Source organism: Nyctereutes procyonoides, unplaced genomic scaffold (assembly GCF_905146905.1).
Source record: "Nyctereutes procyonoides isolate TBG_1078 unplaced genomic scaffold, NYPRO_anot_genome, whole genome shotgun sequence".
In the NCBI taxonomy this organism is placed as follows: Eukaryota; Metazoa; Chordata; class Mammalia; order Carnivora; family Canidae; genus Nyctereutes; species Nyctereutes procyonoides.
The window spans coordinates 1,871,295-1,898,410 of record NW_026575042.1 but is presented as its reverse complement, the minus strand read 5'-3'; the positions used below and the strand labels follow the sequence as shown (position 1 = coordinate 1,898,410).

Here is a 27,116-nt window from a genome sequence, read left to right as displayed (position 1 = left end):
GCTCAGTTGGTTGAGCATTTACCTTCAGCTCAGGCCTCAGCGGGGAGCCAGCTTTTCCCCCTCCCCCTCCCCCTGCCCCTCTCCCTGCTTGTGCTCGCTTGTGAGCTCTCCCTGTCAAATATATAAAATCTGTAAAAAATATGTTTCCAGTCAAACCTGAGGAAATAAACAAACAGGGTCAAACTGTATGGAGGTGTTGGTAAGGCCATGGTGCCTAGGGTGGGAAGACCAGCCCTGACACCTTGACTTTTGTGTGGATGTGCTGAGCCACCCTTATCTCAGTGTGGAACATGGATGATGTTGATCACAGAGGAGCATTTAGTTACAAAATAACTGCATTTTATTTCTGCTCCTGTCAGCAATCCACAGTCTGCATTCAGCTGATTCCCTGGTAGCATCCAGCAACAAGCCTCCCCATTGACCTCTTCTTGCTGAGCCAGTTCCTGCTGGTGGAGCTAGAGTGTTTAATCTGTTGGCTCTTGAAGCTATCCGTGTATGATTTTGCTCACTTGATATGGTCTCCTTGATTCCCTGACCTCATAAAACAGAGTCAGCATGGGTTTCCACAGAGTGAGACTATGATTAAAAATTAGGAACTGAAGGAACCTTGGAAGAAGCCAACAGAGTGGTTGCTAGCACATTGTTTCCTTTCTCGGTGCTTCCCCTGCCTCCTTGTGGCTCTTCCAACTGCATGGGTCCGTTAGACTCACCACTGACTTTGCAGGCTTGGGATCCTACCTGAGCAGGAGCCACACTGATTGTGGTGCCTCTAAGACTGTGGGTGGCAGCCTCATTGGGACCCTGGGGTTAGAGGGCCCACACAGGCCTCTAGACCAGGAGCTGCTTGAGTCCCAGACGATCTTCCTGTTGGCCCTGCACTGCCACCTACCTACCAGCTCTTGGTTCAAGGGAGAAAACTCCTTTTTAAGGAACTGTGTCTGAGAGCTAGGTAACAGAATTGATTTGCTTCAGTCATGGCATGTTATGCTTGATTCTCTCCCAAGCACATGGGAAGAATTTTATGATGTCTTTCTTGGGGTCCGAGAATCACAAACTTGAAAGCCTTATCTTGGTCTGAGAATCTGGCCAAGGGAGACACGAAGGCCCCATGAGTAATGGAGCATTAGCAGGAGTTTCTAGAAATAGCTTTTATGGCTGTATTAGGTTTTTCTTATTACAAGAGTAATAAATGATACATGTTCATTGTGGAAAATACAAGTAAAAATAAAAATAAAAGCAGAAATTTCACCCAGATGTTATTACTTCTGATGTTTTTATGTCCTTCACTTTTTTTTCCATGCACATAATTATTTGGAAAATAATTGTATTATTTTGCATTGTATTGTGTATTGTATCACATATGCTATTGTGGTGACTTGCAGAGCATCCCATTATGTGCGTCTGCCACATTTTATTTATCCATTTTCCTTTTTTTTTTTTTTTTAAGATTTTATTTATGTATTCATGAGAGACACAGAGAGGCAGACACACAAGCAGAGGGAGAAGCAGGCTCCATGTAGGGAACCTGATGTGACTGGATCCCGGGACTTCAGGATCATCCCGAGTCGAAGGCAGACGCTCAACCTCTGAGCCCCCCAGGCGTCCCTCCATTTTCCTTTTGTTGGATATTTTGAAAGTTTTTAAAGAATGGAGTGATACAAATAGGTGTTGTTTCTTTTTTAAGATTTTATTTATTTATTCATAAACACAGAGAGAGAGGCAGAGGGAGAAGCAGGCAGGCTCCATGCAGGGAGCCCGATGTGGGACTCGATCCCAGGTCTCCAGGATCACACCCCAGACTGTAGGCGGCGCTAAACCGCTGTGCCACTGGGGCTGCCCCAAATAGGTGTTTTTAAAACTACCCCAAGGTTTGTGGAGTGTTACATTAGCTAGATTCATCTGACTGTTTTCCCCTAAGTAACAGCTGTCCTTTCTCTATCTCCTTTCATGCCGGGTGTTCTTTCCTTGAAGTTCTGAGATGGGAAAGTCCAGACTGTGTGGAGGGGCCTGGGGGATGAGCCCCCAGTGTTCTCTGCTGAATTATTAACATTGCCAAGCCCTCTGCTGAATGAAGCAAGAGTTATGCCCATCTTCAGACTAGAGAGTCTTGGTTTGAGAAATCCTGCTAAGTATCTGTTTCAGTGATAAAACTAAGATTTGGCACTTTTTTCTGCTGATATAAATGGTTCTTACAAAAGAGTAAGGCAGAAACTGAGGGGGGGGAAATGCCTCCTACCTTCTCCTCTGATGGCTTTGGGAGCACTGTCCATAGGTTTTATGTTGCCTGTGTCCTGCACAAGAGGCTTGCTTTGGTGCACATTTGGTTACCTGGGGCATTTGATGGCTGTCCTGGTGTGGAGGTAGCCGGAAGGCAGAGGGCATCAGAGAGGTCTACCCCCAGAGAGCATTGGCTAGCTCACTCCAGAGGCTCCAGGACCTACTGGCTTCCCTTGTCACCTCCCCCGGCCCTGGACAGTGGGGGTGCCCACTGTCAGGCCCAGGGTAGGGGGACTTTAAAGGAGGGCCCCTGTGCTGTTTAGCTGAGGTTCAGTGACCCTATATGTCCAGCAGGAACAATTGAGTCCCAGACAGTGTAGCCAACTGCCATGGGCAGGAAGGTTCCAGGGAAGAAAGGCCGTGTTGCCCAGGAGATGTCCCTGGAGAGGTGGGGGTCAGTGTGGGTCTGGGGGGCCCCTTGCAACCCAACATGACATGTTCAATGTGTGCCTCACAGACACCTGGAGCATGGGTACCGGGAAAGGTTGAGCCTCCTGAGGTCTGAGGTGGAGAGGGAACGGGAGCTGTTCTGGGAGCAGACCTGCCGGCAGAGAGCTGTGCTGGAGAAGGACCTGGAGCGCCTGCAGGCCGAGGAGGCCAGCCTCCGGGAAAAGCTGACCCTGGCCCAGAAGGTAGGTGGGGAGCAGTGTCTCCCCAGGCTGTTCTACACTGAATGACAGAGATGAGGTTGCCTAAGGGTTCATCCTCCCAGACCCCACATTTTCCTAGTCAGGGACTGAATACCTTCTAGAAACCTGAAGTTTACATTTCCGTGGTCAGAAAATGCCTGGGATTTCCAACCAAGAAATGTTTGCTGCAGTCACAGAGATAGCACACTTCTCAGCCAAAGCAGAAACGTCTCTGGCTTTTCCACCAGAGGCATTGCCCCTTCCTTCTCTCTGGTCATGGGGGCAGCAGGGCAGGTCAAGATCCGTGGGGCTCCTATTCTCTGCTCTGGCTCAAGGGGACAGTGGTCAGGGACGGTCAGCCCCAAATAGGTGTTTGGGGCTTCGCTGTGCCCCTGCCCCCAACCCCGGGAGACCAGAGCATCTGTGAGGTCAGCAAAAGACCAAAGCTTACATCCCAGCCTGCTGGAGTCCTGACTGTGTAGCCTGAAGCTCACAGGGTTTTTGGGCTTTGGTGAGTGTCCTGCGACCCCCAGCCACCCTACATTTGGTTCCATCCAGTGAGGTGTCCCCCGATTCCTCCTGTGCTTCTGCCTTCCTCCTCTGTTTCTAACACGGAGCCTGCAGATTCTTTCCACATCTGCCTGTTTCTTGCCTCCCTGGGGGAGAAGCCGAGTCCTTGCCCTGTGTCCTCACTGCTCTTCTCACTGTTTTCCTGTGTCTCTGGGCACTGTCTTCCTCCTCCGGGGGACGTCTGAGCTCTGTGCTGTTTCAAATCCCTCATTTAGACAGTGGCTCAGAAAGGATTGCCCCAGCCTCTTCTTGTGTTACTCATGGACTTCTTGAGCGTTCAGGGCAGGAAAAGAAGGTGCGCTGGGGAAAGTGACCAGCACTAGTGAGGGGCTCCGCAGGTTGGTCCCCAGCACAGCCTCCCCTGCAGGTGCCAGGGCAGTGAGCACCAGTCAGGCTGCATTGGCAGGAGTTTCTTCCTTGCGTATGAGTGCTGCTGGGGGGGATCCCTGGGTGCCACAGCGGTTTGGCGCCTGCCTTTGGCCCAGGGCGCGATCCTGGAGACCCGGGATCGAATCCCACATCGGGCTCCCGGTGCATGGAGCCTGCTTCTCCCTCTCCCTATGTCTCTGCCTCTCTCTCTCTCTCTCTCTCTGTGACTATCATAAATTAAAAAAAAATAAAATGAGTGCTGCTGGGAATAAGTCTCTGACCCAGAGGGGAGACCGGCTGCCCCCACCTCTGTCCTCCACTCCCAAAGCCCAGAAAACTGCTGGTTTGTGTCTTGTAGGAAAACAGTCGATTACAGAAGGAGATTGTTGAAGTTGTGGAAAAGCTTTCAGAATCAGAGAAGCTAGTCTTGAAACTGCAGAATGACCTGGACTTTGTGTTGAAGGACAAGGCAAGTCCTTCTGCTGATTCTTAGTCTCTGGGCACGGGGTAAAAGGTGTCAGGGACCTGAAAAAGATTACATAGGTGAGTGAATATGTTGTTTTCTAAATTTTACAATTCCAGAATGCAGAGCAAATCAGCAGGGTGACTTCCGTTCTGTTTTCTTCCTCTTTATGCCAGTGCAGGGGTGCTGGTATGCTCTAGTGCCACCGTGCCTGTTGATCTTGTAGTGATGGGGCCTAGGCCAGCCAGTGTCAGCTGCACAGACCCCAGTGATGGGTTCTCAGTGGCGAGGGGCACAGAGGATAGGTGTTGCATGGAGAGGTCCAGGCAGGGAGCATCCCAGGTAGCCAAGGCAGGAAGGAATGCACCCCAAGCTCCAGTTCGGAGTATGACCACCCTCTGTAAATTCAGAGCATCCTTTTGCCTTGAGATCTTTTAAACGAGAGGAGGGAGGAGGAGGGGTGGAAGGCTATACCTGGAGGTGCTGAGCCCAGTGGAAGGAGCATGAAGGGTGATAGCACACATTCTACCTGGTCTGAGGTTCTGTCATTTTCCTGTGCGGGTCTGACTTTTAGCTGGAGCCACAGAGCATAGAACTCCTGGCCCAGGAGGAGCGGTTTGCAGAGGTCCTAAAGGAGTATGAGCTCAAGTGCCGGGTACGTACCCCACCCAGCCTCCTTGCCATCCTGAGCCATCACATGCCTTTGTCTTGCACTGGGGCCGTCGCTTTTGTCTTGGGTGCATAGGGCCCTCATGCCCCTCGCCCCACACCCTGAGTCCCCTTTGCAGCAAGGGCACTGGTGCTGGGGGCTGTGCCAGAAGGCCACATAGCCCTCTTCCAGCCATGCCTACTAAGAATGGAGTGTGGAGCCCGTGACACAGATGGGTGGTGCAGATGGGTGGTGCAGAGTCCGACTGGTGACCTGCAGACCTGAGCAGTGGGTATGCAGGCCCCATACGTTGCCCTCCTGCCTGGAAGTGGCCTGTCATTCTTGGCAAACCACATTCCTGGCCTCCACACGGAGAGTAGTACAGCGTGGGTTGGCAGGAGCATCTTTTATGAGCAGGGCAGGTGGAGCCTCTGATCTGGGCCCATGTTCTACTGATGGGGCCTCCAGATCTCAAGTTCCACAAGGGGCTGGCCACGGTTGCTAGACTGGCACCTGTCCTGAGATCCCCTCAGTGTTTCCAAAGTTCCATGCTGGGAGACCCACCAAGGGCCTTATTCAGGTAGAAACACCACAGAGCAGGGCACGGGTGATGAGCTACAATGCCAGGGATGCTGGAACGTATCACGACCCTATTACACTCTTAAAGTTATCCAGGACCTCAGCAGAGGAGACATTATTGCGTGATATGAAGGGTCTGTTACCAATTCACTTCTTAATGATTTCCCTCCAAATTGAAGTCAGAATTCACTTTGTTCCTGCTGCATGTGGCTTTGGCAACACCAGAGGATCAAGGTGAGCCCGTGCTGTTCTGGAGTGGACGTGACCTGCTGCTTCCTGCCCAGTGCTCTTTCCTCTGCTCCAAACCCTGGACACCAGGGTGCCCTTAAAAATCCTGTGTGTGGTCAGCTATGTCACCCTACTGCCTGCCTCCTACTGGGTGTGTGCCCCGTCAGGGTTAGGGTCTGTCATGCTGGTTGAATTGCAGTGACATGTTGTGTTTCCTCCCACCGTTTAAGCTTGTCACCTTGATTTAGAGCCTATAACTAACCATCAGTGAACAATTACCTTAGTGCACTGGAGCTTTCAAACATGCATAAACCCCGTCTTTCTTTCACAGAACTCTGTTACTTAAAGAACTATGACTCATTTCACTTCTAGTTCTTGAAGTTTGACTTTTTGAAACGTCAGAAATACTGTACATGTTAGTGTTAGTTAATCCATGTATTTAGAAATTGGCCTTTCCATTTTTTTTTTCTTAAGATTTGATTTATTTATTCATGAGAGACACACAGAGAGAGAGAGTCAGAGACACAGGCAGAGGGAGAAGCAGGCTCCACACAGGGAGCCCAATGTGGGACTTGATCCCAGGACTCCAGGATCAAGCCCTGGGCCAAAGGCAGGCGCCAAACCACTGAGCCACCCAGGGGGATCCCCTGCCTTTCCATTTTTTGAATATTTTTTGGTTGTTTCAAACTTACATTTAGAGCATAAAAAAAAAAAAAGATCTTTTTATTGGAAAATGATTTTTTAAAGATTTTTTTTTTTTTTTTTTTAGATTTTATTTATTGGGCAGCCTAGGTAGCTCAGCGGTTTAGCGCCGCCTTCAGTACAGGGCGTGATCCTGGAGACCTGGGATCGGTCCCACGTCGGGCTCCATGCATAGAGCCTGCTTCTCCCTCTGTGTCTCTGCCTCTCTGTCTCTCATGAATAAATTTTTTTAAGATTTTATTTATTTATTCATGAGAGACACAAAGAGGCAGAGACATAAGCAGAAGGAAGAGCAGGCTTCCCACAGGGAGCCCGATGCGGGACTCAATCCCAGGACCCTGGGATCATGCCCTGAGCCAAAGGCAGATGCTCAACCACTGAGCCACCCAGGTGCCCCTAGAAAATAGTTTCTAATACATTAGTTACAAAAGTGAAAACAGGGGCAGGGACACCTGGATACACTATGCCCATATTCACCTGTTGTTTACATTTGATTCTACGTGTACTCTTTGCATACGTGCTCCCTCAGTGTGCCGTGGATGGATATGAATGTGTACACAGTTATTTTCTGAACACCCAAGGGGGATGCCATATCCATAGTTGGTCAGTGTGATCCGAAGAGCAGGCACCAGAGTTGATTGATTGTTGAGTGTTCAGAATTTTGCCGGCTTCTTGTTAAATTTTTGGTAGCTTCAGATCAGCTGTGGTGGGAGTTACTTACACCACAGAAATGTGCGAAAGCCAAAAGTCTGGGCTTTTCTTCCTGAGGATCCAGCTTCCCGGTCTGCCTGACTGTGGCACACTTAGTAACTTGATGACACCCGGTGATACAAAACCTTAACCTGTTGGTGGTATTTCAGTTTTGTTAGGTTAACCCTGACCCCTGCAGTACAGGATCTAGTGTCGGGTCAGAGGTTGTCTTTTGTTGTCATGTCTGTGTAAGGTCTTTCAAGCTGAAACATTGGGCCATGTGTGGAGGTTCCTCAAAGAGTTAAAAATAGACCTGCCCTACGACCCAGCAGTTGCACTGTTGGGGATTTACCCCAAAGATTCAGATGCAATGAAACGCCGGGACACCTGCACCCCGATGTTTCTAGCAGCAATGTCCACAATAGCCAAACTGTGGAAGGAGCCTCGGTGTCCATCGAAAGATGATGGATAAAGAAGCTGTGGTCTATGTATACAATGGAATATTCCTCAGCCATTAGAAACGACAAATACCCACCATTTGCTTCAACATGGATGGAACTGGAGGGTATTATGCTGAGTGAAGTAAGTCAATCGGAGAAGGACGAACATTATATGGTCTCCTTCATTTGGGGAATATAAAAGAAAGTGAAAGGGAATAAAGAGGAAGGAAAAAATGAGTGGGAAATACCAGAAAGGGAGACAGAACATAAAGACTCCTAACTCTGGGAAACGAACTAGGGGTGGTGGAAGGGGAGGTTGGCGGGGCGTGGGGGTGACTGGGTGACGGGCACTGAGGGGGGCACTTGATGGGATGAGCACTGGGTGTTTCTATATATTGGCAAATTGAACACCAATAAAAAATAAATTTATAATTCTAAAAAAAATAAACTTGTGTGGGCAATTTAAAGCTAAAAAAATTAAAAAGGGGAAAAATAAATAAAAATTCCTTTAGCTTGCTCATTACAAGTATATAGAAATACAAAAAAAAAAAGAAAAAAGAAAAAAAAAAAAAGAAAACGACATAGACCCTGGGCTTATAAACAAGAGATGTAGTTCCCATAGTTCTCCAACCCAAGTGGTGAGTTAGAGACAGAGACTACCCCAGCGGCAGGGTGGCCTCACCGGGTCACTGTATTTGTAGGAACAGGGAGATGGTGGGGAGTAATGAAAACGGAGCCAAGCTGGGGATGAATATTCATAGGGTGATTTTCACGTTACAATGAGGCGGGGGTAACTGGCAGTCACTGCTGGCACTTTCTGATTCATTTGCATTCAGGCTTCTTCAGATGTTTCTGTTTGTCAGTTTGTTTCTAAAAGGTGAGATTGACCTGGAGGCAGAAGGCTCTAGGAGTTTGGCTCCTAGACAGTTTAGTTCTGGACAGTTTGGAAGAAGCTTCTGCTATAAATTTCCTGAGCTTCTGGGGTCAGGACTGGCCTGGTGTCTGGTGCGAGCTCCCTTCCAGGGGCTGATGGAAAGCCGGCTTCCCAGGGAGTTCCCTGGGGGCTCTAACACAAGGACTCTGATCCTGTTCATGAGGCTCCACCCTCAGGATCTGATTTCTTCCCAGCGGCACCCCGCCCCCCCCTCACCTTAGCTGTTAAAATTTAACATGGGAATTGGGGTTAGGGGGAGGGCACATCCAGTCTATAGCACATTCCCACAGCCCTTGTCTCTGACATGGGTATTTTTAAAGTGATATTTTTAAACATTCTTATTTTGTGTTTTTCTGATACTTCTTTGGATTAAATTGAGATTATGTGTTCTTAGATGGACAGCACAGGTGATGCTAATTTTTGGTCAGCTGGTCAAGGTATTGCCTGATTTCCCCCTGTATAATTACTGGGGTTTTTTTCTCTCGTACAACTAATAAGTGGTCAGTGGGGAGATGCATAAAGACCACGTAAACATTCTGCTCTTCATCAGGATTTTCCTTGCATTTAGAATGCACTTCAATCTTTACCATGATAGTTGCAAAATGATGATGTCCCAAGCCTAGCACCCATTTCACATCTATCATTTGACGCTTGGAGGTCTCCTGTGAGCCAGAGAAATCCTGCTTCTCTGCTGTTTGCTACTAGAGCATCACTGCCTCTGGGCTGACCGTGTTTTTACACTCACCCTTCAGAGGTAGAGGTAGAGATAGCCTTTGGCCTTCCCCACAGGGTATCACTGACCCTTTCCAAGGTCTCTGCTCTGTGTTTTCCTGTAATTTGTGACCAAGATATTTGTTAGCCAGGAAACCATGCTTTCCCTTGTTGCAGAATCCTCTTCCTACTTATCATTTTAACTTTTTGTCATCTCTTTCAGTTCTCTGTCTCAATTTTCTTGGTGAGGCTGCCTTTGGTTAAAGGGGAATGTAAAATGTTAATCAGAGTTTTCTGTGGCTTCATGTTTCTGCCGTTGCCTTGGGTAGACACTGTAATGGAGGAGCATGTCCTTGTTCGGAAACTCCAAATGCAGATTTTCCCTCTCTGCATTTCCACAATTACAGATGGAATGCTTTTGTATGTCTCTAAATTCACATGTTGAAGTCTGTTCCCACAATGTGATAGTGTTAGGAGGCAGTGCCTTTGGAAAATGATTAGGTCATGAGTGTAGAGCCCAGTATAAGGTATTAGTACTTTATATAAAGTACCCCAGAGACCTCCCCCTCTGTTCCATCATGTGAGGACACAGGAAGGACTGCTGTCCATGAACCAGCAAGCCCTCAGCAGACACAGTCTGTTGGCACCTTAATTGTGCATTTCTAATCTCCAGAACTACAAGAACTAAATTTCTGTTATGATAAGTCCTGTCTGTGGTATTTGGTTATAGCAGCCCAAGCAGCCTAACCCCTAACAGATGTCCCCACCATTGCCCAGCTCCAGGTGGTTCTTCATCCCCCTTTATGTGTGTGCTTGCTCAGGCCTTGCTTGTGGCCCCCGCCAGCCTACTGGCATCACCTTCCTCTCTGATGCTTCCCAGTGCTGCTGGTGAAATCCCACTCTCCTCTCAGACTGGTTGCCTTTCCTTGGCACCCACAGGCACCCCAACGAAATATGAGTCCCTGTGAAAATACACAGTACCTGGCTCCCCAGCCCCCCAGGCACCCCTTGTGTAGAGTGAGGACCTATGGCTCGTCCAGGATGGTGCATGTCACCCTCATCAGTTAGAACTAGACATGCTCCCTGATGTGTCCGGGGAGCAGAGAAGTCTGCCCAACATAGATTGCACCTAAGAGAACCTGCTTTTTTGGCATTGCTGAATTTGTGGGATATGTGTAAATTTTCAAAATACCCAATACAAGGTACACATGTAATTTTAAGTTTTCCCATAGGCACATTAAGAAATGTAAAAAGAGGGACGCCTGGGTGGCTCAGCAGTTGAGTGTATGCCTTTTGGTTCAGGGCATGATCCCGGGGTGCTGGAATTGAGTCCTGCATGGGCCTCCCCTCCTTCTCCCTCTGCTTATGTTTCTGCCTATCTCTCTTTGTCTCTCATGAATAAATAAAGTCTTTTTTAAAGAAAATGTAAAAAGAAATAGGTGATTGGGCACCTGGGTGGCTCAGCAGTTGAGCGTGTCTGACTTCTGCTCAGGGTGTGATCTCGGGGTCCTGGGATCTAGTCCCCCATCAGGCTCCCTGCAGGGAGCCTGGTTCTCCCTCTGCCTATGTGTCTGCCTCTCTCTCTGTGTCTCTCATAAATAAATAAATAAATAAATAAATAAATAAATAAATAAATAAATAAATAAAATCTTTTAGAAAATAGGTGACATTAATTTTAATAACATTTTAATTCAATATATCCACGTTGTTACCATTTCAATATATAATCAATATAAGCAAATTTTTAATGAGATATTTTATAGCCTTTTTTTGGAATCTAGTCTTTTAGATTCAGTGTAGACTTTAGGCTGCCGCACACCTCAGTTCACACTAACTGCACCTGAGATGCTCGGTGGCCTGTGTGGTAAGTGCTGTCTCCTTGGACACCCCAGGGTTAGAGCAGCAGTGACCACAGGCTGTGTAGGAACTAGGAGGAGCATGCTCTGCTTTGCAGACTTGTCCTGAAGCTCTAACATTCTGGCCCAGCCCATTCTCCCTAGATAGAACTGCTCCCTCCATGGGCAAACTTATACATTTGTCTAGGAGTTTTTGAGTGAGGTGCAGTGATCCTGTGTGAATCTATGCTGCTTATAAGATCTGTGCAGTGAGGCTGCCAACGAGAGGGTCCTTCTCCAGGGGAGATGCCATCATAGGCCAGGCACTGGCCTTCAGGAACAGTTTTGGGAAGATTAGGTCTATTCAATGGGAGCTGCCCAGAGGGGACACTCAAATAGGATTCAAACACCAGAGAGGGTTGTGGAGCCTTGATGTACCAGGGGCTGCGCCCTGAGTCCTCTCCCTGTGGCCTTGGCTAGCTTGGGCTTCCCCGATAGGGAATGTCCCACAAGGAGAAACTGGCTGAGGGATGCACTGTTGGAAGGTGTGGAGTTACTTGTACCATCCTGCAGGCCGGGGCAGCCATAGGCCTGGTGGGGCTCCAGGGAAGGAGGACATAGACGCAAAGTTGTGAGTGGACGTGGCAACACACACAGCTGTGAAACCATCAGAGAAAATGGCTATAAACTCTACACTTCCTAGCCCTTTAAAAATCAGGTGATGGGGGTGCTTGTGGGGATGTTTCATTCAAGTGTGAACAGAAGTACACTGGTTACAGATGAGACCCTTCCCCAAATCCCCCCACTTCCCCTGTGTGCGTGCTCACCCAGACACCGTCCTTTCTGTTTGATGTCCTCATCTTTGCTCTGTGGCCCTTGGTCCAAAACACCTGGTACCCTCTGGGCTTAGTAGCTGTAGAAAAAACCCTGTGCAGAGGACAGAATCCCGGGACACATCCCGAGACTTGTTGCATCACACCCACGGCACAGCACCACTGTGCTCTTACACGGAGCACCTGGGGTTTCAGATTTTGATGGTTCTCTGTATTCTCTACGTTTCTTCTCAGTTTCTACTCCACTCTGTGTGTGCATTGTGTGTGTGAGAGAGAGGGGAGAGAGAGAGAGAGAGAGAGAGAGAGAGCGAGCGCCCCTTCCGTATATCGGGTGGTTGAAAGTGGCACAGTGCATTAGCAAGTCAAGAGGTATCCCTTGCTTTGGTTTGGCTCATGGGTCATTAGGAAACTAGAATGCAGGTTGAGTGTGGTATGCTGGAAGGCAGGACCTGACACCTGGCTGCCCACTTGGGGGGTTGGCTCCACTGCTCTGCTCCCATGGCTCCTCAGGCGGCCACAGTGGCTGCAGGGGTGTCTGGCTCTACTCTTCAGGACCTGCAGGACCGCAACGACGAGCTGCTGGCTGCACTGGAAGGCCTGCGGGCACAGCTGCCCTCAAGTTGGCATGGCCGGCCCCATGCACAGCCAGAGGAACAGCTGCTCCCTGGACACGGCCCAGCAGGTAGGAGCCCAGTCCTGGGAGGTGACAGGTTGTGTGCTCCCACTCTGGGGGACCAGAGGCCGGTGGCCATGGGGGTCTGTCTGCCCTCACAGCACAAGCTTCCCCCCTGGCCTAGGCATGGCATGTCAGGCTTCCAAAGGATCACACGCCCTTCAGCCCACCACCCATGGGAGAATGGCCTGTAACCCCAAGTCAGGGATAATACCCAGAGCCCCAAGGGAGGTACAAAAGGGTGAGGTTCTGCCATTTGGGTAGAATGGGAAGGTTACGATGACCTTGTAGTGACCTCAGGACAGGCATGTCCTAGTGGGTCTTGGGTTACAGGGGAGGATCCAGAGAGATTCCCTAGGGTGAGCGTTCAGCATGGGTCAGATGTGGTCATCTAGGGAAGGGAGGGCTGTGAGTGAGCAGGGCAGTGGTCTCCCAGCCTCGCTCAGAGCATCAGGTCTGGTCTTGGGTCTGTGACAGGTCAGAGAGGGAGGGCAAATGTCTAAAATGTGTCAGGGACTCCTGATGCTCACAGAGGCCTCATGTGGGCTCTTGCAGACAAAGCTGGTGTTTACTGCCTGCATAGTGTGAAAGGGGTCGGGGTGGGGGTGGGGCTGGGGCACCCTGGAGGGCCCACTCCACCTCACTGTGCACAGAACTGACGCTGAAGGAATTACTTGAGAAAGACCGGGGCTTCACGCTCCTCAGTTCTTCAGCCTCTGAGGTTCAGGACAAACTCCAGGAGGCCCCAATACCCTCTGTGTAAGTGTTATTGGCTGCTTCTAGAGACCAGAATTGGGGGGTGGGGTCCAGATGACACAGCTGTCTTTCAGGTTTCCATGGTCCTTCTGGAGGACAGGGTGGGTTTGGCTGAAAGCCACCTCTCCTGGCAGCTGTGTAGGGTGAGCTCTATGCAAGTTCACATGCTGCATGTGGCTCCCCAGGCAGCTCCATGCTCACTGCTGGTGGGGGGCCTGTGAGGGGGCCACTGGGACTGTCTGGCCCCCAGCCACCTAACCACCTCTACTGACCATATTATCATGGCAGAGTCAGCCTCTTAGAGCTCCCATACTGTCCTTAAACCTGTTTACTTAATAAAACAGGAAAAAAGAGGGGGGACACCTTGGTGGCTCACTTGATTAAGACTTTTGATTTTGGTTCAGGCCATGATCTCAGGATCATGAGATTGAGCCCTGCGTTGGGCTCTGCCCTTAGCGCAGAGTCTGCTTGAGTTTCTCTCCCTCTCCCACTGCCCCTCCCCCATTCTCTCTCTCTCTCTCGTTTTTTTTTTAAAAGATTTTATTTATTCATGAGAGACAGAGAGAGAGAGAGAGAGGCAGAGACACAAGCAGAGGAAGAAGCAGGCTCCCTGCAGGGAACCCGATACAGAACTCCATCCCAGGACCCCGGGATCACACCCTGAGCCGAAGACAGACGCTCAACCGCTGACCCACCCAGGCATCCCTCTCTCTCTCTCTCTCTCTCTCTCTCTCAGATAAAATAAAATAAAGTTTTTTTTTTTAAAAAAAAAAGAATAAAGTTTTTACCTAAGAGAGCCAACATGGGAACCAAATGAGGCTTTCTGTGTGCTGAGTCCAACTTGCTCAGTCCCTTAAGGGGACCCCCACAGCATCTTTAGTGGAGTCTGATGACTTCTGACAGCGGCAGTCCTGACTGTCCTCAGTTGGACGTGTTGGCGTAGGGCCAGCACACTGGATGGTATCACATTCCCAGATGAGGTGGATAGCCTGGCCAAAGGGAGATGATTGTTGACCTCCCTTTGTCCCTGGAGGAGGTGGGACTCTTGTCAAGACTACCAACTCCTAGCCCAGGGAGTAGCAGAGCTAGGGACCTGTACCTGGGGTGGCTGTTGTCCAGAAGACCTTGGGCTGTGGCACCAGAAGGAGCCCCGGGCTTTATGTCATCACTGATCTCCCTTTCCAGGGCCCTTGCCCTTCACCTTTGTCTCCCACCATTCCCCCATCTGACCACAGAGATTCCACCAGTCACTTCACAGAAGGAGGGGTCTGTCTGCTGCCTGGGAGTTTTGGTAGGAGGGCTGTGTGGATGATGATGGCCGTGCCGTCCGTGCTCCAGCTGGAGCTCTCCCACCGGCGCCCGTTCACCTGGGTCTGCTCGGCCAGAACCAGGCCGCAGCTCCGGGTTACAGGGCAGCAGGGGCTGCTTTCTTTCCTGAGATGCTTATCCTGACTTCTTTCGGCCACACGGCCCTCACTCTGTTGATTTTTTTCATAGCAAATTGTTAAGGGCTGTGTCATCTCCCTTCACTTGCCCAGCCCCAGACCCACATAGAGAATACCTGAGCTATGTCTGAATTCGCGTCCTAAGCCGACCGTTGGGCATGCTGCTGGGAACACCTGGTGCTCTGGGGGTGCTTAGGCACTTGCGTCTCCACGAGCTCCTCGCAAAATGAGCTGCAAGGACACCTGACATTGTCAGTGGGGTCACCCACATCCTCTGTCTCATGAGCTGTCAGAACTTTTGCTCTCTATTTATGCCTAACTCATTTGTTGAGACCCCATGTTATTATCATGTAATAGTAGGCAACATAGAGCCTCCAGGAAAAGGGCAGAGCTAAAATAAAAAGGTTGAAGAACTAAGGCCAGTAGTGCCTCGTCATAAAGCACCACACTTGTTCCCCTGTCTTCACAGTTTATGTGTCTGGTGTTGTCGGGGAACAGAATTCAGGGGTCATGGGCATACCACATGTGGCCTCTTTTAGGGAATCTGGGGGCCTGACAGATCTTGCAGGGAGCCTCTGGGGTGTATCTGAGTAATTTGTGTTCTGGCGAAGACTGGGAGTGCTGATTCCCAAAGAGCTCCAACCTTGAGGGCTCAGCGTAATAGATTGTGCATGGGAACCCCCAAGGGCCGGCTCTCTGCCAGCAATGCATTCCTCTTCCACAAAGGGCTGTGGAGGGCTGTGGGTGGCCAGGGGTGAGGTGGAGGAAGATTAAATGCTCGGTGCCGGCCAATGTCAGACGGGAGGGCTGGGAACGGGCCCATGGCATCTTGGGTTGGACGGCAACAGGAACCTCTCCTTGTTTGCAGGCATCTCATTCACTGGTGATTCCATTCCAGTAAATTTAGAAACGGAGATCATGATGGAGCAAGTGAAGGAGCACTACCAAGCCCTCCAGATCCAGCTGGAGACCAAGGTCAGGGGGAGTGAGGGCGGCCACCGGGTCACAGAGGAGCTCCCTGCTGCACGCTTGAAAGCTTCGTTCCACTGTGCCTGTTTCCACATGCACACGTGTGCACTAGATCCTGTGCCCCTTTTAAGAAGCCCGCTCAGGGAGATAGAAGATTGTGGAGAAATGTAAATAAAATGAGCATTCTGCCTCACACCCTCTTTGGAAGGAGGCAGGAGATAAGGAATGACCCATAAAGGGAAGGAATGGGGTTGTGTGTCCTCACGTGTCACCAGGGTCACATTGAGGCCAGCACTCCCTGCCCACTCTGCCATCAGGGAATCATCAACTCCTGGCTGCATTCTAAGCTGATACGGCCCCAGGATTGCCCTTTGTCAGGTACTCCATGGCCTCGTGGCCAGGCCCTGGCTGAGTCTGTCTTCTTAGATGAACTTGTCTTCTGCTCCATTAGGAGATCCCGATGGGGTTTTGTTAAGCAACATGGCCACAACTTGTTTTCAGGATCTGTTGTCAGGTGTAAGAGTAGCAGCAAGATGGGGATTGCCTGTCATGTACTTGTGCCTTGAGTTCCTGGGATGCGTTAGCTGGAAACTCCTGCAGTAGCAGTACCCGGAGCAGTGTGGGGGGGATGCTCGAGGATGTCCAGAGCCAGCCTCTGGTCTCACAAAGACTCCCCTCCCCAGTTTTCTCAGTTGCCCCACCCTCTGCCCTGCGGGTGGCCTGGCCAGGCACCTGGCCCAGTGTGGGCCCAGTGTGACCCCAGCCTCCATTCCCCACCTGCTGGTTCTGCCTCCTGGGACCCATGTGAAGGTTATGGAAACCTGAGGCCACACTGGGGACCCAGAGAAGCTCCACTGTCCTTAGCGTGGCTCTTTCCTTTCACAGGCTATGTACTTCATTGGGTCTGGGCTGTCGTTCTTTGGGTGTTGTGCCTGGAAGTCTGGTATTTCTGTGTTCTGTTGTCCAGTAAGGTCATTTTCAGGACCTTCTGATTGACAGTGCTCACATTTCTTTTTTCAGGTAAATTCCTATGAAAAGGAAATGGAGGCGATGAGAAGGGACTTCGCAAAGGAGAGGGAGGAGTTGCAACAGGCTTTCAGGCTTGAGGTCCGCGTGCTGGAGTGCCGGAGAGCCGACCTGGAGGTGCTGCTTGGGAAGTCTCAGGAGTTCATCCGAGGCCTGCAGGACCAGCTTCAGCAGGTCACCCATGGCCCACTACCAGAGCAGGCAGGGTTGGGGCAATGTTGCGTGCACAAGCTGTCTGGCCTGGTTGGGCGGCTGGCCCCGGAGCAGGGCCCACCGGAGCAGGAGCCACGCCAGAGGCACCGGAATGAGCTGCAGCGAGACAGGTCAGGATCTCATGTCTGAGGTTTCTTGCCAAGAACTCAGATTTGAGATTGTGTCAGGCAAACTGCTCAGAATCACAGTGCCTGCTCATGGGGTACTTGTTCTTGGGGCAGGTGGGTGAGCATCGAAAGAACAGGTCGGGCCTGGGTGGCTCAGTTGGTTAAGTGTTGGATCTTGGTTTCTGCTCAGGTATGGTCTTGGGGTCATGGGATTGAGCCCTGTTTTGGGCTCCATGCTCAGTGCAGAGTCTGCTTCAGCTTCTCTGTCTTCCTTTCCCTCTGCCCCGCCCCTCCATGCATGCTCTCTCACTCTCTCTCTAAATAATAAAATCCTCCCCCCAAAACAAGAGAGCAGGTCATTGTGTAAGGATTGTTCCTTTGTATTAAAAATGTGTTAACTAGACCCTAGGAGTTAAAATGTTGAATTCTGCGTCACGCTTGCCTGATGGCCAAGGGCAGTATTCATTTAATATCTTATTCTGATTTTTTAGGATGTGGTATTGTGGCACATGAGCAGATGGATGGATGAAAGGTCTAAAGCCCTTAAATGGGGATGGGAAAGACAAATTTGGTTCATTGAGGTTCTTGAAAAGAACAAAATGTATGTGCAAAGGAGAGGAAAGGTTTATTTGGAAAACTGGAATATGGCATTCTGTGTTCAATGGCGTCTTACTTACACGAGAAATACCTGTGTCCATTCCTTGTCGAGTGGGTCCGACTTAGTGGAGTGAGTGACCATGGTGCCGGTCAGTTGGCCCCCCCTTCATGTCCTGTGGGGAGCCTCAGACCAGCCAGCCCAGGAGGGGGTGTCCACAGCCAGCACGTGTTGGCCCCGGGCTGAGTGGATGACTCAGTGCAGGGGCCCTCTGCACCTGTGCTCCTTGCAGAGGGGTTGTGTAGGGCTTGCTGGGGTTCAGTGTTGGAGCCAAGTGTGTGTGGCCTCAGTCACTCCCTGATTGTAGGATGTGGGCATCCTTTATGTGGAGGCCATGCCCTCCAGCCTAGGTGGGGTGCGTGCTTCCCTTTGGCTCGATTATTGGGGGTAGCCCTATGGTATATAGGATATGCTGCGAAAGAACTGGACTGCCCTTTGAGTCTGTGGGTGCTCCCACCTCCCGATGCCCCAGATGACACCAGTGGAGGGGCCCCGGGTGCCGGGGGGCTGACGGGAATAATCACTCTCCTAGACCTAGAAAAATGGTCATTGTTAAGTCATGTGCTTCCTCTGAGCTCTAAGCTATTTTCTCCTAAACCCCAGAGCTGTGTGATAAGGGGCTCGACCCAAGTCCCTGTAGACACCCCTGGCAGCAGATGGGCCAATGTGGGGTAGACCCTTGCATCAGCGTCCATCCATGTGGAGGATCTGCTCGCTGTTCACAGTCCCTTCTCAGCTGGAGCTAGAGCCACATCTGGTCGTGTGTCCTGTCCTCAGGCCAGTGCCAACCAGGAGCAGAGAACACAACTTTAGTGCCCTCAGCTCGGCTGGGACTCATTTCTCCCAGGGCTGTGAAGGCCCAGGGCCCAGCAACTTACCAAACTTTCAAGGGCGGCTTTAACAATGAGTGAGATTCACGCACCTCACTACAGTTTTAGACCAGCACTGTCCTTAGTACTTCTTGTGATGGAGACATATCCTGTGTCCTCTCTGTCCTGTCGGCAGCCACTGGCCACACGTGCTTACTGAGCCCTGGATGTGTGCCTGTGTGACTCAGTCCTGCATTGTTATCCTACTTAGTTATGATCAACTTAGACCTGGCAGTTGTGTGAATGGTTTCACGTCAACTTCTGTATGTAGAAGCCAATCCCACTGAGGGCAGATCCTCCAGTAGAACCTCTACAGAGGGTGCCAGGGCACGGATGGGGCCCTGGGGCACATGGGAGGTAAGGGGACAGAGCAGGCCAGGTAGAGAGGAGGTCTGCAGTCAGGACAAGAGGAGCCCATGAGGAGGCCTTCCCAATGCGGGGGGGGGGGGGGGGGGACGAGGCCTGGAGCTGCGCCCACAGCGCCTGTGACGTGCTCTGTTTCTGTAGGAAAGAGGCCAAAGCTGTGCTGAACTACGAGCTCTTGCAGACGGAAGCCCAGCAGGCTGCCCGCTATAAGGACTTGGTGCTACAGCCTCAGCAGGAGAAGGAAGAGGTGCTGCAGACATCCCTGCTGCAAGTCCACGAAGTGACAGAACAGCATGATCTGGAGAAGGAGCGGAGAGAGGGCAGGGGGAAGGAGACCCTCCTGTGCTATGGAAGTCAGAAACTGAAGCTGCAGGAGCCGGTGGGCAAGGAACAGGTGCGGCTTTGCAAGTCCTCCACCATAGAGAAGGAAAAGCGGGAGCTCGCCTGTAGGAAGCAAATGGGAAGCCTTGTATGGGAAACAGACATGCTTCAGGCCTGCCTGAGGGACCAGCCAGCGGTGGCAGGTTGTGAGTAGGAGGGTACAGTGGGCCCCATGCCCCTCTGTGCAGGCAGGAGGGAGCAGCTACCAGCCTGGCTGGGACTGGTGATGGGCAAGGCCGCGGGCAAGCCAGGTGCAGGAATGGACCAGACCAGCACCAGGGCCATGTGGATGGCAGGCAGAGCCCAGCCCTAACCCCTGCCCAGGCCCACAGAGGGCCCTTGGAGAGCCTTGGCCTCAGAGAGGATGGTCATGGTGTGCTCAATGCTGAGGAGGTGGCTTCTGCTCCCCCAGACAGGTGGGCAGAGGTACACCCATGTGAGCTGGACAGGAGAGTAGTCCTGGAGGAGCTAGTGCCTCCTGTGGGTGGCTCAGCTGGTCGGAGCCAGATTGAAACCTGGGAGCTGCTCCAGGGGACAGAGGGAGATACCTCACCAGCTCAGTCCCCGACATCGGGCAGAGGAGAGACCAAGAGGTGGCCAGCCATTTTTGAGAGAGCTGGGAAGCTGAGTAGGGGGCTGGCCCCTGCAGGGAGCCAAGGGGAGGCCCAATGTGGGGAGAGAGTCCTGGAGCAGGGGCTGCAGGACCACAGGGGAAAGGCCATGGTGGGCACCTTGATTTCCCAAACCCACCTCACTGGCCCCCAGGCAGCCGGGCAGGACCAGCGTGAGGCCCTGCAGGAGGAAGAGGCCGACTCGGGCCTGCAGAGAGAGAAGGACCACATGAAAACCAAACTTCTGCAGCTGGAAGATGTCGTTTGGACTCTTGAGAAAGAAGCAGAGTCAAGAGAGAACAACAGGTTTGGTTTCTACCCATTCTTAGAATGCCAGGCTGCACCCTCTAATCTCTCACCTCTGGCTCTCCTGCATGGGCCTCATCACAGCTGCTGATGAGGGTTATGTAACCCTCATGCCTGTGCCAGGCTCATCAGCCTGGCCCTGAACCCGGACATCCCACAGGTCACCAGGTGCCCAGTGAGTGGGTGAGGGCAGAGCTGGGCCATGCTGGGCAGCTCAGCTGGCCCTGGTGTCCCTGGGTCTCACCCTTAGGAAGTTTGTGCTGGTCTCACAAGGACACAGACTGTGCTTGGAGCCCCCTTCAGTTCTGGGTCTCCTGGGACTTCTTCCTGCTGATTTGCAGCAGGACCCACTACTTTGCCCCGCCCCCCCCTCCCCCAGCACATGGGCTAGGTAGGTACTGCCCTTTTCTGAGCCGAGTAACAGAGGAGGCTACCCAGCCCAGGCACCTCCTGGGGGCTCGGGGTGGGGTGTGAGTGCCTAGTGTGGTTCCAGGTCCCCTGCAGTTGATGTCTTCAGGGGAAGCCGCAGGGTAAGGAGGTGGCCTGGAGTTGTTATTCTGTAGACCAAGTACAGAGAGTGTATCCAGGCCCTTTTCCTTCCCAGGATCCCCTGGGGACTTTGGCTGGCACATGTTCTTTCTCAGAAGCCCGGAATTCTAGAAACTAGGCCTTTCCAGATGCTGTAGCATATGGCCTTAGGTGTGTTTCTGCCTCCTTAGGAAATGGAAGGCTGCCCTGGGAGATGTTATAGGTACTTACACACCAGGGGATATTGTCAGTGCTCTCTGCGGGGTCGTTTGGTCCCACGAACCCCTACCCAGCACATCTGTGTGGGGCCCACTTCCTGTGGAGATGGAAGTTCTGTGAGGTATTGTGTCACTTGTCAAGTAGGTGATGCTGGCTCCCAGCAGACACAGTTCTGTCCTGGAGAGTGATCACAGGTGTGTGGTAAGACCTACGTTCCAGCTCAGGCACCAGCTCCTGCTATCTGGGTGATCATGGGCAGGTAGCTTCACTGAGAAAAAAGGTTGTATGGGATTGATGTTAAATCAAAAGGAATACATGTCAAGGCATCACCCAGCTTAAGAAAAAACATCGACATAGCTAGAAGCCCCTCAGCCCCAGAACTCCTCACCCCCCAGAGCTGCCTGTCCTGAAGGGGCTGTTTATCACCATATAGACATCACTTGAAGTTCCTGCCTCCTCTGTGGTGTCCCTGAACCACACAACACGTTGTTTGTGGTGGCCTGACATCCATGACGTCCAGAGGGTACAGTGGGCCCAGAGGGATATGGAGCACGAAATGGACATAGAACCTGCACTCACTATCCTGGCTGCTCCCTAGCCAGTCTCTGGATACCCCGTTGGGGACCTGCTCTGTGCATGAGTCTGTGGCAGGCCCCAGACACAGAGGGGCCTTAGGCACAGAAGTAGCCCAGCACCCTGAGTCTGACTCCCTGCCTGTTGACGCTGCGGTCTCAGCGGGGTCTTCACTCACCTGACAGTCTCTGTGGGGACGTCTTCTCTGTGGCAACACAGCTAGGGGTTACAGCAGGTATAGGACAGATGCCTACAGCTCTCAGCCTGTGGGGGAGGTACAATCAGGACTCCCCAGAAATGCCACTGACCAAGAGAGGGGGAAGACAGGATTGAGTTACACTTGAGGAGCCTGTGGAGAGTGTGGTAGGTAAATAGTTCAGGAAGGAGCCCCCAGAGGAGGGGAGCCCCAGAGGAGCTATGTCTCCAGGGGAAGAATTGTGCAAAGAGAGAGGAACGCCTCCAGATCCTTTGAGAGGCCGGTTCACACAAGATCTGCCACCAGAAGGAGTCTTCTGGGCTCAGCAATATGCAGCTGTCTCCTGAGCCCAATGACATCCCTCACCCCAAGTTGGGCCCCCAGCTCCTGCTCTATAAGGGCAGGCCTGTCCTCAGCACCAGCCAGGGAACCCTTGGTCACCATTCCTTGTGTATTGGCCTTGTGGTACATGGGACCAGAGCCGGCATTGGTAGTATGGTGGTGAGCATAGCTGCCCTCCAGATCCACACTAGCTGTAGCTCAGACTTGCAGGATCCTAAAGGCCATGGTGAAGATTTGTGTCTTTATCAAGGAATAAGCAAAGTGTAGAGTGACACGACCAGATTTGGATTGTGAAAGAGTCTCTGTCACTAGCTTAGAGAACACAAGTGATCTGAACACCCACATGGCCACATTCATCCACGGTTAGGTTACCTCTCCTATTGCTATTTTGCTCTATACAAAAATCCACACACTTTTAAATTTTTTTCTGAATCCTTGGAGATAATTGCAGGCATTATGACACTTTACTGCTAAATATCGCAGCATGTTATTTTCTAAGAACAAGGACGTTCTCCTGCATGTTCACAGTATTGTTATCACACATAGGAAATTTATCTTGAATGCACTGCTATTTTAATTTGCATTCCACATCCAGATTTTCCCAGTTGTTTCAGTATGTTCTTTATAGATTACTCATGCACCCTGAATCTAATCAAGGATCATGTTATGCATTTAATATCCTTTGAGTGTATCAGTCTGTTTATTTTTTATTTTTTAAAAAAGATTTTATTTATTTGAGAGGGAGAGCAGAGCAAGGGGTGCACAAGTGGGAGGGGCAGAAGGAGAGGGAGAAGCAGATTCCCCAGAGAGCAGGGAGCAGGACTCGGGGCTCCATTCCAGGGCCCTGAGATCATGACCTGAGCCAAAGGCAGATGATTAACTGGCTGAGCCACCCAGGAGCCCCTGTTATCAGTCTTTTTAAATTAGTTTCTCTGTCAATAGATAGACTTTTCTTGTTATCATGGCAAAGTATACAAAATGTAAAACTGACCATTTTAACCCCATAATTTAGTGGCATTTAACATGCACAACGTGTAACCATCACCACTTTCTACTTCTAAAACTTTCTCATCACTGCAAGCAGAAATTATGTACCTCCTGAATAATAATTATTGCTAGTATTTTGTAAGAATTTTAGCATCAATATTGGTAAAGGATATTGTCTAGTTTTCCTGTAAGAGTTTGAGAAGGGTTGGTATTTGCTCTTTAAATGTTTGGTAGGGCCCACCTGGGTGATTCAGGGCCCACCTGGGCGATTCACTTGGGTGGCACAGTTGATTGAGCATCCAACTCTCTAGGTTTCAGCTCAGGTCATGATCTCAGGGTTGTGGGATCAAGCCCCATGTTGGGCTCCATGCTCAGTGGGGAGTCTGCTTAAGACTGTTTCTCCCTCTCCTTCTGCACAACACCCCCTCCACCACCAGGCTCACATGAATATGCTTTCTCTCTTTTTCTTTCTCAAATCAATCAATCTTTAAAAAAAATAAAAATAAAATGTTTAGTAGCATTCACCAGGAAAGCCATCTGCTCCTGGGCTTTTCTGTTAGGAGTTAACTCATTCAATCTCCATACTAGTCACAGGTATGATCAGATTTTTTATTTCTTCATGAGCCAGTTTTGTTAGGTTGTGTGTTTCTAGGAATTTGGACGTTGTTTTTGAAGAATCCAGACCAGGTGCTTCGCAGAATAACCCTCAATGTGGATGTCTTATTTTCCCCTTGATTAGATTATTTCTTGTAGCTCATGCCTTCTTTATAGGACCATTTTCTTTCTTTCTGACGTGTAGTCTTTAGAAGTTCCTTCAGTGAAACTCTCTTTGGAATAAACTCCCTCAGTTTTTATCTGAAAATGTCTCAAAATTTCCTTCAGTTTTAAAAGATACAGTGGAACAGAAATCTAGATTAAAGAATGGTTCTCTGCTCTTTGGACATATTCAGTATCTTCAAGAGTCCACTGTTGGGGCGCCTGGGTAGCTCAGTCAGTGTCTGAGTCAGTGTCCGTAAGTGTCTGACTCTTGGTTTTGGCTCAGATCATGATCTCAGGGTCCTGGGATCAAGCACCGTGTCTGACTCCATGCTCCTCAGGGAGCCTGAGGGTTCTCTCTCCCTCTATCTCTCCTTCCACTTGCCACACATACTCTCCCTGTCTCTCAAATAAATTAAAAAAAAAAAAAAGATTCCACTATTGACATTGGGTAGTCTACTTTGTCTAGTTGTTGCTCTGTATGTGTATTAGTTTCCTATTGCTGCTGTAACTACCACTGGTACTTAAAACAGCACAATTATGATTTTACAGTTTTGGACTTTAGAAGTCTGGAATGATTATGACTGGACTAAAATTAAAATGTTGGCAGGGTTGCCTTCCTTTTTGGTGGCTCTAGAGGAGAATTGCTATTGTTGCCTTCTCCAGCCTCTGTGGGCTGCTTGCATTCCTTGTTTCTGGCCCCCTTCCATCTTTAAAGCCAGTGAGGACTGATCAGGTCCCCCTGACACCCACTCTCCTCCCTCCCTCCCTCTTCCCCACTTAAGGACCCTGTGGTTACATTGGGCCCACCTGGGTGATTCAGGATCACTCATGGTTCATTGCTGTGGAGTGAATGGTTCTGTTGTGTGAATATGCCACAGTTTCCTCATTCACTTGTGGATGGGCCTTTGAGTAGTGTTTAGTTTGGGTCATCACAAATCATACTGCTCAGAAAGTTCTTATCCATGTCTTTTGGAGCATTTACATTGGACTGTACCTAAGAATGGAATTGTCAGGTCATAGGGCATAGGTGTGGTTTTCTTTCTACTCATCCTACTTAGAAAAACATCGTACCCAGGGCACCTGGATCCTGGGATCAAGTCCTGCATCAGGCTCCTCTCCCTGCAGGGAGCCTGCTTCTCCTTCTCCCTGTGTCTCTGCCTCTCTCTGTGTGTGTCTCATGAACAAATAAATAAAATCTTTAAAGAAAAAGAAAGGGCAGCCCCAGTGGCTCAGCGGTTTGGCACTGCCTTTGGCCCAGGGTGTGATCCTGGAGACCCAGGATCGAGTCTCGTGTTGGGCTCCCTGCATGGAGCCTGCTTCTCCCTCTGCCTGTGTCTCTGCCTCTCTCTGTATGTGTCCTCAAGAATTAAAAAAAATAAAATAAAAGATTGTACCCATTGAATTTGTCTTATGAAAAATTCTCAGCCATTATTTTTAAGATGTTGCTTCTCCTCTCACTCTATAATTAGATATGATATTTGATCTTTTCACTCTTCCTCCATTTCTTCTCTTCCATATCTTTTATCTTGTTTTCTCTCTTGTCACATTCTGGGTACTTTTTTTCCTACCTCTGTGTTCCAGGTCAGTAATTCTTCCTTCAGCTCTGTCTCAATTTGTCATTTAACCCATTCAGTGAGGTTTTATTTTGACATTGCCTTTTTATTTTTTTTCCCTTTTCATTTCCAAATATGCTGTTTTCTCGTTTGGTCTGATTATTTTTGATAGTTTCTTGTTGCTTGTTTATTTTTTTATTTTCATCTTTATTTATATAAACATTTTACAATTTTATCCTTAGTTTGTGTCTGATAATTCGAATATCTGAGGTTCCCGTGGGATCTAATTCTGCTGTTTTGCTTCTGCTGCCCCTCAGAGGTGGTTTTTTTCCATGTATGTTGTGGTGATCTTTGGTTGTGAGCTCATGTTTACATGATGTTAATCTCTGGGAATCTCAGGAGTTGTAGTAGAGGATGCTTTCTGAAGAAAGGGTGGATACTGCTTTTGCCGAGAATTGGGAGCCTACTAATCTGAGACCACTTTAACCTCTCTCTAGGGCACTGGCTTTATATAGGTGTCCACAGTGTGGTTTTCCCACGCTGCTGATGGCAGTGCTGACATAGGCATTGGCCTCCGGGTAACCCTATCTTTGTGTGGCTTAATGCTCACAGCTGGGGCTTCAGCTTCTAGTTTTTTGTTTTGTTAGGGGGCCCTTAGAGGTTTCCATTACCTTCTATGAGGACAATCTCCCATTGTATAATGAGCCTCATACAGCTCTGGTTGCTTGGTGGGGTGGGACCCCTGTCAGCTTATCTAAGGTCCAGGAAGCTGGAAGTGGGAACCCCCTCCCTCTGCCCCAGTACACACAACTGCACCGAATCAGTTTGTTTTCTACTGGAGCCAGAGTGGCAGTTTCCAAACACCTCATTTGTTTCACTCCTCTGCTCGAAATCTTTGCTGCTTTAAAAATTCCAATGACTTCTCTTTATTATTCTCTTTGGTTCCTTGTGGGATAAAATGAAGTTATATTTATGCTCCTATGAAGAACACACTTATGCTTGGTATTTCAAGCATATTACATTAAATAGACATAACAAGATCGTGTGGCTTTGAGTATTTTTAGATTGAAAAAATTAGAAGCTAATGCTAGATAGGGTGCTTTGAGGGGGAATAAGTGTCAGTCAGACTAGCATCTATTAATAATAAATTTCTCTGGGGGTACCTGGATGGCTTGGTTAAGCGTCTGCCTTCAGCTCAGGTCATGAATTCAGGGTCCTGGGATTGAGCCCTGCGTCAGGCTCCACGCTAAGTGGAGAGTGTGTTTCTCCCTCTCCCTCTGCCCCTCCCTCACTCGTGCTCGCTCACTCTCAAATAAATAAAATCTAAAAAATAAATTTCTCAGCAAGCATGGGTTTTAGGCTGCCTCATTGGTGATCTTTACTGGCAAATTGCTCATCAGTTATATGTCAGTGGTGTTAGATAAGTGGAGAGCTTGCTAAGTTATTGGAAAGCAAAGGTGGCTCGAGGCAACTTGGTACCTGTAGTCACTGTTCATGCTTGCTCTTTCCTATTGAGGGACCCACCACCCATCAGGTGTCTCTCTCTACACTGATGGGGGCATCTCCCCAGTTTTTTCCTCCTCAGTGCTGACCTTGGAGTGTACGACACAGGTGGCTCTCATTCAAGAGGAAAATGTGTTTTGGTTTTCTGATGCCTTGTGTTCTTAGCTCTA

At 49.9% G+C, this 27,116-nt stretch overlaps 1 protein-coding gene across 1 annotated transcript in view; it reads left to right on the top strand.

Annotated features, from left to right (window-relative positions):
* Nucleotides 1-27,116, top strand: part of NINL (ninein like) — a 147,752-nt gene that overhangs the window by 98,442 nt on the left and 22,194 nt on the right. The window contains exons 11-18 of the mRNA XM_055321620.1: nt 2,735-2,909; nt 4,204-4,314; nt 4,883-4,963; nt 12,462-12,591; nt 15,652-15,758; nt 16,773-17,101; nt 19,130-19,382; nt 20,135-20,286. Coding sequence (XP_055177595.1) covers nt 2,735-2,909; nt 4,204-4,314; nt 4,883-4,963; nt 12,462-12,591; nt 15,652-15,758; nt 16,773-17,101; nt 19,130-19,382; nt 20,135-20,286 — 1,338 coding nt within the window. The remainder of the gene's footprint in view (nt 1-2,734; nt 2,910-4,203; nt 4,315-4,882; nt 4,964-12,461; nt 12,592-15,651; nt 15,759-16,772; nt 17,102-19,129; nt 19,383-20,134; nt 20,287-27,116) is intronic.